We start from the raw sequence: 11,795 nt of genomic DNA on the forward strand, positions 1-11,795 counted from the left end.
TCTTTGTGGGCAAGTTGAACATGAGCCAAGATGTGATGCAGCAGCTAAAAAAGCCAATGGGATTTTGGGCTGCATCAAAAGGAGTACAGTGTCTAGATCGAGGGAAGTCAAGTCATGGTGCCTTTGTATTCTGCTTTGACTAGACCTCACCTGGAATACCGTGTCCAATTCTGGGCACCACAGTTCGAAAGAGGTATTGACAAGCTGGAAGGTGTCCAGAGAAGGGTGACTAAAATGATCAAAGGTCTGAAGACCAGCATCTTAAAGAGCTGGGTCTGTTTAGCCTGCAGTAGAGAAAGCTGAGAGGGGACATGATAGCCATGTATAAATATGTGAAAGGATGTCATAAGAAAGTGGGAGCAGCTTTACTTTCTGCTGCCCTTGAAACTAGGACTCGGAGCAATGGGTTCAAATTACAGGAAAGGAGATTCCACCTGAACATTAGGAAGAACTTCCTGACGGTACGAGCTGTTCAGCAGTGGAACTCTCTGCCTTGGAGTTTGGTGGAAGCTCCTTCCTTGGAAACTTTTAAACAGAGGCTGGGTGGCTATCTGTCAGGGGTGCTTTGATTGTGCTTTTCCTGCATGGCAAGGGGTTGGACTAGATGGCCCATTTGGTTTCTTCCAACTCTATTATCCTATGATTCTAGTCCAACACTCAAACCACTATACGACACTGGTTCCATTTCTTCATTTATGTATCTTATATTAAAGCATCAAACATAACTTTAACATATCAAAACCACTGCTATCACATGCTATTCTGGTGATATGAAATAGGTTGTTGCAAATATTTCTGCTCCCAAAGAAATGAGGCACCAAAGCCAGTTAACAAGACCACTTCACTGTTGGTTATGGAAGATCTTCTGAGACATTGTTTCCCATTCAAGTTTGGAAAGTGCTACTTTGCATAGCAATTATCACACTTGTAAGGTTAAACTATTTTCATGGTTTAGCTTTTCTTCCATTCTTCACTATCTGCTGCAGTGTTACTTTGGCAGTAATACAGTCAGTCTTCCACACTCACTGGAGCTAAGGACAAAAGTGAGGCTGCCTAGAATTTTTTTTTTTAAGTCTTATTTGCTGTTCCCTCCTTTAACAATAATGCAAATTTGCAGGACTAATTTGTAGAACAAATTTGCAAATGATCAGGCAAATAGTATGTTCTCACAGAAAAGCAGTACAAATCGACAAAACACTCCTCTGCAATCTCTTGTGGCCATGTTGCCATGGCAGCCTCACTTTTGCAGCAGCTGTAATCTTGCTTTTTCTAGCTTCTGAGCTGGCAAGCCCTAATATGGTGCTCACATTTCCTTCCCACTTTCTTTGCATTGCACTCTATATGTATTGAGTGTCCATGAGCAGGTTTTGCCATTTGATTGAAGAAGCTCAGTTGTGCCTGCAATGGCCGCACAGAGGAGGGAAGGTAATAGATCTCCAGTTTCTCACTGTCCTCCTAAAATGTCCCCCAGTTTTGATTAGTAAGAAAGGGTTTTTTCTCCTTTCCCTTTTTGACTCTCTCCTTCTTCCAGTACACTCCAGAATAATGGTCATTATTTTGGCCTACTTCTTTCCAAATCTTGATCATTCTAAAGCCTTCTGCCTTGGTGCTTTTCTACCTTTTGGCAGCCCTGCAACTGATTCTTGAGGCAATCTCCGTCTGTAGTCAATAGCATAGTACAGTCTTCCCTCACTTATCATGGGGGTTAGGTTCCAGAACCACCTGCAATAAGTGAAAATCTGCAAAATAGGGGCACTATATTTATTTTAATATTTATACATTATTTTAGTAGTTTTACACTATTTTAAGTCTTTATCAACTAATTGTGTGTTGATAAATCACCTCCTTCAACTCCCATTGCTGCTTGGGCTCCTTTTCTCTCCCTTCAGCTTCTCCTTCCTCTCTTCCTTAGGCTATAAATTGTGATTTTTTTATGATTTATAATAGTCTTTTAAAGTTTATTGAAAAACCACAAAACAGCGAATCTGCTAAAAGTGAACCGCAAAGTAGTGAGAGAACACTGTATTTAAATTTGGGCAGACCTTCATTCAATACAGTGGGATCCCTATATCTCCAGGGGAATATGTTCCCAGAATTTGTGTAAATATGAGAAACTGTGAATAATAGCAAACCCTATTGAAATGAAGAACCTCTGGCCCAAGAATACTATAAGCGTCATCCTAGTGGACCTAGAAAATGTCGAGAGAGGACATATTTTGTTGCATGTAGATCAATGAAACCATGGATTCCTGCGGATACAGGAATTGTATTATAGTTATATGGTACCAGAAAGGAAGTGATTTGTTACATATCTTCTTTTGCTTAGCTGAAAAATGACATGCTGTATGCAGGAGTGAAAGAGAGCTTGGCCGTGGAAGGAGAAACCATATCAGGGTTTCATTTACATCAGGCATGGGCAAACTTGACTTCAACTCCCACAATTTCTAAGAACCAGTAGGCTGTTAGAAATTGTTGGAGTTGGAAATCCAAAACACCTGGAAGGCCAAAGTTTGTCCATGCTCGATTTACGTCCTATTGTACTTGGTAATATTAATTTGATTAATGCTATATTAATCAACTGTAATAGCGATATCCAGTGGGGGCAGAGACTTCTGTGAGAAAACATTCTTAAGACCATGCATTTTTTAGGGTCAAATTGAAAAGGTATAGTGAGTAAATGCTAGAGTGTGAGTTACCCATACTCACTAAATTCATTAATTTGCTGGTTATCTTCTTTTTAATGCTAGGTGAGAGAGATGGCCGCCACCACACTGAGTGGTCTCCTCCAGTGCCACTTCCTGGCAATTGATGATGCCGTGCAGACTCACTTCGAGCAGCTCTGTAAGAGAAGGCTCCCAAAGAAGAGGAAGCGAGACCTCAGCACAATAGTGGATACCATTCCCCCAGCAGGTAAAGAGGGAGTAACTCTAGAAAGCAGAAATTGTTGGAGAAAAGACTTGCTAGGACCATCTTCCTTCCAGCCTAAAATGAGGTGTGTTTCAAATGATTGGTGCTCATCTGTCTTTCTGGTCAGTGGTCCATGTCGAATGTTGCATTTGGGACAGTCATTAAGTCCCTTTGAGAGTCTGTCCGTCAGAGATGAAAACAAAATCCAGAATGGGATCCTAGACACTACAACAAGCTGAATCACATGCTACATCTAAATAGTATTCTACATCTGTGGAGAGGAAAGGAACAATGACGCTAGAGTTTCATGGGTTTGGCTCCCATATCTTGTTCCCAGGAGCTTGTGAGTTCATTGAGTTGTATCTGAATTTGAACTGAGAAAGTTTTATGTTCATATCATGGTTTCCAGTGTTCTGTAAAAACATCTGGCAAGATTAGGCAGACCACTATTGAGCAGCAGATCTGAAGAAGTCAGTAGTTCTGTTGCTTGATAAATAGCTTGCTTTTCACTAAAGGTTAAGGTTGGCATGGGCAAACTTTGGCCCTCCGGGTGTTTTGGACTTCAACTCTCACGATTTCTAACAGCCAGAGTTTGCCCATTCTTGGTTTAAGGGTTCATTTGGCAGTCCTGCAGCTCCAATATCCAGGTCATAATCAGAATCCTTTGGTTGTTCATGTGAATGGGCTTCTTTTTTTACAGACATGTATGTGTGTTTTGAAATCACCACTCTTCTGCACAAAAAAGAATTCCTGACTTGTTTTGTTGCAGACCTGGTTAAGCGTCATGCTGGTGTGCTTGGGCTCAGTGCGTGTATTTTGTCTAGCCCTTACGATGTTCCCACCTGGATGCCTCAGCTTTTGATGGATCTTAGCGCACATTTGAATGATCCTCAGCCTATTGAGGTAAGAATAATCTACTGTTGCAGGAAAAGGTGAGTCCATGTTCCTCTCTTCCAATGTTACTGGACTCTGGTTTTCATCACCATTGATTAGGATAGCCCATTGTTAGAGATGATGGGAACTAGGACACCTTTTTGTGCTCAAAGAGCCCTTGGAAGAAAGGGACCAAAGAGACAGCTTGTGGTCTTTCCTCCTGACTGCTTTTCAGTGGTCTTTGATGACTGATGGCCTTTCTGTATGTTTAAAAGTAGGTCTGTCATAGGTCTTTTCTGCTAACTTTGTAGCAACAATCCTTCTCAAGTTTGGGGATAGTATTAATAGAAGCAATATTTCAAACCAATATATTTTTGAAGCACGTGAGAACTACATGACAAATAAACAAGGAAGTTTATTTAAATCTGAGGGAGGGAAAGTGGGATTTATTCTGATGTTTGCATTTTCAGCAACAGGAGCACAACTATCAACATTAAAAGGGTTTTGGAATAGTTACGGTCTTTCAATTGATACTTGTCCATATGAAAATATATAAGAGGTCTTAGTGAACGTTTCAGTTTCTGCCACATAGCTAGTTTAAACATGTTGTAAAAACCTGTATCTTTGCTTCTTGCCACACAGATGACAGTAAAGAAAACTTTGTCCAACTTTCGGAGAACTCACCATGATAACTGGCAGGAGCACAAGCAACAGTTCACGGATGACCAGCTGCTCGTCCTTACCGATCTCTTGGTCTCGCCATGCTATTATGCATGATGCGGTGAGGTTTTGTTGTGAAATCTATCACATTGCAAAGTCTTTGGCTCATGAAGCTTGGAAAACTCTCTACAATATCCAGCTGGGCGTAACAGAAACCCAGCTCTCAAACAATGCCTATTGATTTTTTTCACGCATTAAAATTAAATAATGAGGGAGTGACTTTTTCCTTTTGTCCGACTGGAATCTCTTTTGAAAGTTCAGTTAAAAAATCTAGGAGCAACAGAATATATGCATTTTGAAGTGATCCTCAGCACTTACAATGGGCTTTGAGTAATGGCCTCATTTGTGTGTTGCTCACACAAAGTTTTTGCTTGCTTTTGAAAGGGAATCGCACATTGAGAGGCTTTTCAGAAATGTGATTCTCCTTTACTATGAGATACACCGTCTCCATGTGTGTTTTATTTAAAGCAAAATAATTGTGGAAAGATTTTTGCTAAAAAAAAAAAAAGGAGACCGGAAATAGATTTCGTTAACACTTGCAACCAAATGTGTGCATGTAAGGGTGCTGCCTCTCATAGGTTCCAGAGGGGAAATTGCCCCTGAACTATTGACATTTCAGATCTCTGTCCTTATTCAACCGCCCCATGGCAGACAAAGCCGCCAGGAAAGAGCAGATTGCCTTTCACTGTTGATTTCCTGTTGGCATTGAAGGCTGGCTTTGTTTTTGGTATTGTTTTCAGCAAATGAATGAGCCCTCCATCCAACAACAAATATTCTTGCTCTTTGTGAAGAGGAGCAGAGGAATGACCGACTAGGCCAGATGTGGGCAAACTTTGGCAGTCCAGGTGTTTTGGACTTCAACGCCCACAATTCCTAACAGCCTCGGACCCTTTCCTTTTCCCCCTCAGCTGCTTAAACGGAAGGGGCCTGAAGCTGTTAGGAATTGTGGGAGTTGAAGCCCAAAACACCTAGAGGGCCAAAGTTTGCCCTTGCCTCAACTAGGCCTTTCTTTTCTTAGTCTACGGTGCATCCTCAGTTTTAAGAAGGAGAACAGTGGGGATGAACCTAAATGTCAGGTCTGTCTTAATGACAGCCAAACATGCCCTTTTTCTTGCTAAACCGAGGTGTGCGGTCTGCATCTTTCATTTTCACTTTTTCCTCTCTCTCTCCTCCCTCTCTTGTAGGTCCCGAGAAAAAAAAAGAGGGCTTACTACCATTTCTGCAGAAATAAAGGAGACTCAAAACTTATTTATTGTCTAGTGAACCCTTTTGGATTTGGTAACTGAGGATTAAGGCTGGAATCCTATTTTTAAAAAACTATATATGTTAAGAATTTATGGGGATGACTCATGAGAATTTCTGTACCTGAGGAGAGAGGCTGTACCAGTGTGACAAGTCTCCGTGCTTGACGGCCCAATCATGATTTTGTTTTCAGACCTTCATGCAAAATGCCTTGTGTTAACATAAAGGCCTACCTTTTTCCCTCCTCACGTACAATGGCTAATGGTGCAATTTCCCCCTTCCTCACTTGTTACACAAATGGACCTTTGAACATAGTAAGATCTACAATGTTGGTGCCCAGATTCTTCATCTGATCTTTTACAGCTGTGTGCATCCATGAGCTGCTGACCACTTGCTTCTGAGAACAGGCCAGAAATGTAACATTTCTCAGCTTTTAGAAAATGACTTCTGCCTTTGTTTTCAATTTCCATGCAATATCAGGCTATGCAGAATTTTGAGCTGGATTCCTTTTTAAGTCTTGTCCTTTGAGAAAATGTCTTTATTTCTTGTTGTTGTTGTCAAAACCAATATGGTAGAGAGGTATACTTTCTATTGCCAGGTTTTTTAGTAGTCTTTTCCCGTCTTTGTAGGTGGCAGTTTGATTTTTCCCCCCAGTGTGACAGAACCTATGGATAGCAGTGTCTCTTTGCTGTCGTTTTATTTCAGAGGTCAAAGAGTTTGTACATATGTTAATATTGAATGGCTGAACACTTTTTAAATCAAATGTTCACTGTTTGCTAGTCCCCTGTCTTTCAATTCACTCCACCTTCCCATGCTAGAATAAGTATTTAACTTGCATTTTTAAAAAGATAAAAGTACTGTATCTCCTTCCCTTCCCTTCCCTTTCAAAGTCTTTTTTGGTCTGCAACTCTGGTGGGCTACCAGCTGTCTAATTCACAGTATGTTCAATATGTGTGTTACATAGATGTAAAGGATTGTATAAATTGTAGAGGCACTGCACTGGCAAAGCACTGTACAGGATTTTTTTTTTTTGCGGGGTGGGTGGGTAATCATATAATCCATTTGTGAGATTAACTTGTAAAGAATCACACACTTAGGTGTAACTCTAGTGCTTTCAGCTTTTGTATCTGATACAAACGCCAATTTCTTCTAGTTTTTATTATCCCTCATTCCCATTAATAAGGTAAATTACCTTTATCAGGTAACTTTAGTTTAAGACTTGATTTTTATTTTATTAGTGAGTATGTTGATTTTTTTTATCATTTTCTGTCCCCTCCTTTTTGGATGCAAGCAATGACATATTCTGATGTGTGGTAAATTATAGAGTGCAAGAATACCTCCTCCTCTGTTGAAGGGGGGGGGGGGAAATCTGAGAATTGTGTGTTGTTCATCTTTTTGCACATCCTGTACTTTTTTTTTCCTTTGCAAAAACAGGAATGTAATTCCTCTTTCAATCACCGGCCTGCTGGAAAAAACAATACCGAGTTTTTAAAGCACAGCAGCACAGAATCTCCTGAGAGCTGACATGAAGAAATAAGTAATGTATAGTGTAGTGCCAAAATGCCTCCTCCTTTCAGTTGTGTACCTAGTTGAAAGCTGAATAAATGAGTTGTTTGTAAGATCTCTTGAGTATGCTGTACATTATTTTTCAGGGAAGGGTTTTTATTCCTCTCATGAATGATATGGTGCAGAAGATGTTCCAGAACGGAGGCTGACACCCTTTCGTGATATAATTACTTTCTTTGGTCATCTTCCTTGAAATAGCTGTTTAAAGGGGAGTAGAGGCACATAACAATAATATCATCCTCTGCAACTTCCAGAAAAGTCCCTTGTTGTGCGTTCTGTAGGAATATTTGTTATCTATATATAGAGTACAGTGAAGCCAGTGCAATATGAGCTTATGGTAGGAAACAAGAGAAAAATACACAAGATGCTCTGGTAAAAACTTACTTTTACTGTTGTAGATAATACATCTTGTATTAAAAAAAATAGACAAAAGAAAGTTGGCTTTGATAGAAGAGTCCCTGATGTTGACAGTCATATCTATGTATTTGTCTGTAAGCACAGAAAGACGTCGGATTCAGTCTTCTCAGACAAAGGGTAATAAAGCACACTAAAGTATTTTGGGAAGAAGCAGAGAATGACCTCTGCATGCAGGCAGCAAGCATGAGTTACACAGATATAGGAAACAGGTGAAAAACAAGACAGCAGACATGCACTACAGAGTCCCCACTTTCCCTAATTGCATTTACAACTTACATATGTGTAACATCTCTTGTAACAGGTTGGTTTAACCTTTGGTTTGCTAGTAAAACTGAATTGCTGTGTCGCAAAAGGATACATGTCTAAAAGGTATGTCACCAACATGCAATCTTTGGAAAGCTCTCCTCTAGACATAAGAAATCAATTTGCACTCTGTAAATGCAACAATCCATGTGGTGCCTTAAAGACAAGCATTTCAACCTTCACATCTTACGTACTTTCAAACAGTTCTGTGTGTTGGGACAATCCCTACATTTAAAGAGGTGGGGCATTCAGTATAAAAATAAAACCAATACGAGAAAAGGCATAGCCAAATTCTTTTTAGAGAGAGAGCCAATCTATTTGGAAACAAGGAAAAGATACACAAATTGCTGCTATGTGTAATGCACACATCTAATTTTGTTACCAGAAGCTCTTTTGGATGGCTCAAAAGTCTTGATTCAAGTAACAGTGACAAAAGGGATGGTTTGTGTTGCTTCTTGTTCCCATGGAGATATTTGTACCCAATTCATCCTCTTCTCTTCCAGAAGACAAGACCTGGGTTACAATTACTCTTTTGACTGTTCATATCGTGCGCAGAATTATTCAAAATAGTCTAGACAGCCATGCACACAACAGTCTTGTGGACTCCTGAATCAGCTTTGAGACGTTCTAATTTATTTGGAAGCTTCTATTGGCACAGAATACAGTGACTGGAGGCTTTGACTGAAAATGCTTTCTTGGATTGTATTATTTGTTGGAATTTCATTGGCTGGCTCCTGATGAAATCCCCTCTTTGACAAAACTATTACATATACAAGAATCTTTTCCCCAATTCCAATCTGTCAATCTGTAACTGTGCCTATCCCACCACATATACCATAGTCCAACTTGGTTGATATGATCAAATACAGATGGATTAATCAGGCGAGTTCCAGGAATGCTGAATGTCTCAATGTCAGGGGAAAGTTTCTGCTGATTTCATAGAATTACAGAGTCATTGAAAGGGAAAGGCACCTAGTCCTAAACTCCTGCTATGCAGTTATACACAGTTACAGCACTTCAAAAAAGATGTCCATCCAGCTTTTGCTTAAATACCTCCAAATACAAGGAGTCTCCAAGGCAGTCAGTCTATTCCACCATTGAACAGTTCCTACAGTAAAAGTTTCTTCCCAACGTCTAGGCAGAATCTCTTTAAATGTAATTTGAATCCATTGATTTGTGTCTGATTTTAACTGGTTTTGTTTTAACCCATACACTTAATATGCCCTTAAGTCTGTTCAAATTATTTTAAATGAATTTTATTTCACATCAGTGTTCTCCTGGCATGTTTAAATAGAGGTTGAGAGAGAGATATAATTTATTATTAATGTGTAAGTAAGTAAACAACAAATTGTGCAAAAGTAGTTTGTACTCGGGGTGATAAGAGAGGAGTGGGTTGATTCCCCCTACCCAGTAAGTTCGGGATGGCTGCAATTTGTCCTAGCTTGTGTGTTCTTCATTAATTGTTGCTATTTGGTAATGCTTGACTGTGAGTGTTCCAGGTTTAAATTGTGAAATGTTGGAGGGAAAGGATCTGAGGAGCCCTTTGATTATTTTGCATGCTGGCCCCTGTTGCGCTGCTGTTTTAATGACACCTGGGCGACGGTGGTGGGTTCCAGTCTGCTTCTCTTCACCAGTGTGCAATCCATGCAGCCAGTAGAAGACCATTTGGGGAAGAGGCTTTCTATCCTGCAGTCAGCTTCTCTAAGGCTCTGTCCTCTCTGACCTAGATATTTGTGTTTCCTGTGCCATGACCAGTGATGATGTCTGTTCACCTGGTTTTCAATGACATGGCATATGATGGAGGAGTCCGTGTGTCAGTGACTGATAACGTACACAGCTGTTGCTATGACACAAGGACATAAACGATGTGTGAGTCACTCCTGTGATCTTTAAAAACACCAAGGACATCACCAAATTATTACTGGATGATCTGCATCCTTCTGCATTGTCAAAGGTTCTGTCTGTCTGTCTGTCTGTCCGTATCTATTATCATCATTGCCCATTCTGGGAGACAGGTAGATAGATACCTACTACCTATCTATTATCATCTGATAATGACAATCTCCCATTGTGGGAGAAAAGCAGGGTATAAATGCAATATTTATCAACCTATCATGTGTCTATCTTCCATTCATAATCAATCTATCATTTATTTTATTAATCATTGATTAGAATTAATGGCCTTGCCAGCTTCATGGCCTGGCTTTTTCCTGCCTGGGGGAATCCTTTGCTCTGAGGTGTTAGCTGCCCCTGATTGATTCATGTCTGGAATTCCTCTGTTTTCAGAGTGTTGTTCCCTATTTACTTTTCTGATTTTAGAGTTTTTTTAAATACTGGTAGCCAGATTTTTTTTCATTTTCATGGCTTCCTCCTTTCTGTTGAAATTGTCCACATGCTTGTGGATTTCAATGGCTTCTCTGTGTGGTCTGACATGGTGGTTGTTGGAGTGGTCCAGCATTTCTGTGTTCTCAAATAATATTCTGTGTCCAGGTTGGCTCATCTAGTGCTCTGCTATGGCTGACTTCTCTGGCTGAGTTAGTCTGCAGTGCCTTTCATGTTCCTTGATTTGTGTTTGGACGCTGTGTTTAGTGGTCCCTATATAGACCTGTCCACGGCTACATGATATAGGGTAGACCCCTGCAGAGGTGAGAGGATCCCTCTTGTCCTTCGCTGAACGTAGCATTTGTTGGAGTTTCTTTGTGGGTCTGTAGATAGTTTGTAGGTTGTGTTTCTTCATCAGTTTGCCTATGGGGTCAGTGGTTCCTTTAATGTACAGTAAGGACACTTTTGGGGGCCCCTGGTGGCACAGTGTGTTAAAGCGCTGAGCTGCTGAACTTGTGGACCAAAAGGTCCCAGGTTCAAATCCTGGGAGCGGAATGAGCGCCCACTGTTAGCCCCAGCTCCTGCCAACCTAGCAGTTTGAAAACATGCAAATGTGAGTAGATCAGTAGGTATTGCTCTGGCGGAAAGGTAACAGCGCTCCATGCAGTCATGCCGGCCACATGACCTTGGAGGTGTCTACGGACAATGCTGGCTCTTTGGCTTAGAAATGGAGATGAACACCAACCCGAGCTGTGGCGCAGGCGGGAGAGCAAGCCAGCTGCAATGAATCACTCTGACCAGGGGGTCATGAGTTCGAGGCCCGCTCAGAGCCTATGTTTATCTTGTCTTTATTCTATGTTAAAAGGCATTGAATGTTTGCCTATATGTGTAATGTGATCCGCCCTGAGTCCCCTTCTGGGTGAGAAGGGTGGAATATAAATGCTGTAAATAAATAAATAAACCCCCAAAGTCGGTCACAACTGGACTTAACGTCAGGGGAAACCTTTACCTTTTACCTATCTAAGGACACTTCCTCTGGGTGGATCTTTGTCTTTACCCTCATGGCTTATTCTTGGCCTTGCAACTCTTCTGATGTTTGTGGTGGGGTCTCCATTGGCCTGTAGAGTCCTGTAGAATAAGCCGCGAGAGTGAAGACAAATATCCTCCCAGAGGAAAAGTGTTCTTACCTCATCAAGGGAACCACTGACCACATAGGGAATCTGATGAAGAAGCACAACCTACAAACTATCTACAGACCCACTAAGAAAATCCAACAAATGCTATGGTCAGTGAAGTACAAGAGGGATCCTCTCACCTGTGCAGGAGTCTACCGCATACCATGCAACTGTGGACAAGTCTAGATAGGAGCCACCAAACACAGTAAAAAGGTAAAGGTTTTCCCCTGATGTTAAGTCCAGTCATGTCTGACTCTGGGGGTTGGTGCT

The 11,795-nt window shown here is 40.9% G+C and overlaps 2 protein-coding genes across 3 annotated transcripts in view; one reads left to right on the forward strand and one right to left on the reverse strand.

Annotated features, from left to right (window-relative positions):
- psme4 (proteasome activator subunit 4) overlaps positions 1 to 7,363 on the forward strand; it is a 94,519-nt gene extending 87,156 nt beyond the window's left edge. For both annotated transcript variants that reach the window (XM_062968839.1, XM_062968840.1), the window contains 4 exons: positions 2,748 to 2,910; positions 3,677 to 3,810; positions 4,423 to 4,561; positions 5,685 to 7,363. In XM_062968839.1, coding sequence (XP_062824909.1) covers positions 2,748 to 2,910; positions 3,677 to 3,810; positions 4,423 to 4,557 — 432 coding nt within the window. In that variant the 3' untranslated portion in view covers positions 4,558 to 4,561; positions 5,685 to 7,363. The remainder of the gene's footprint in view (positions 1 to 2,747; positions 2,911 to 3,676; positions 3,811 to 4,422; positions 4,562 to 5,684) is intronic.
- The window catches only part of erlec1 (endoplasmic reticulum lectin 1), a 462,586-nt gene that overhangs the window by 401,758 nt on the left and 49,033 nt on the right, over positions 1 to 11,795 (reverse strand). The window lies entirely within an intron of this gene.

The sequence above is a fragment of the Anolis carolinensis genome, chromosome 1, assembly GCF_035594765.1.
Source record: "Anolis carolinensis isolate JA03-04 chromosome 1, rAnoCar3.1.pri, whole genome shotgun sequence".
In the NCBI taxonomy this organism is placed as follows: Eukaryota; Metazoa; Chordata; class Lepidosauria; order Squamata; family Dactyloidae; genus Anolis; species Anolis carolinensis.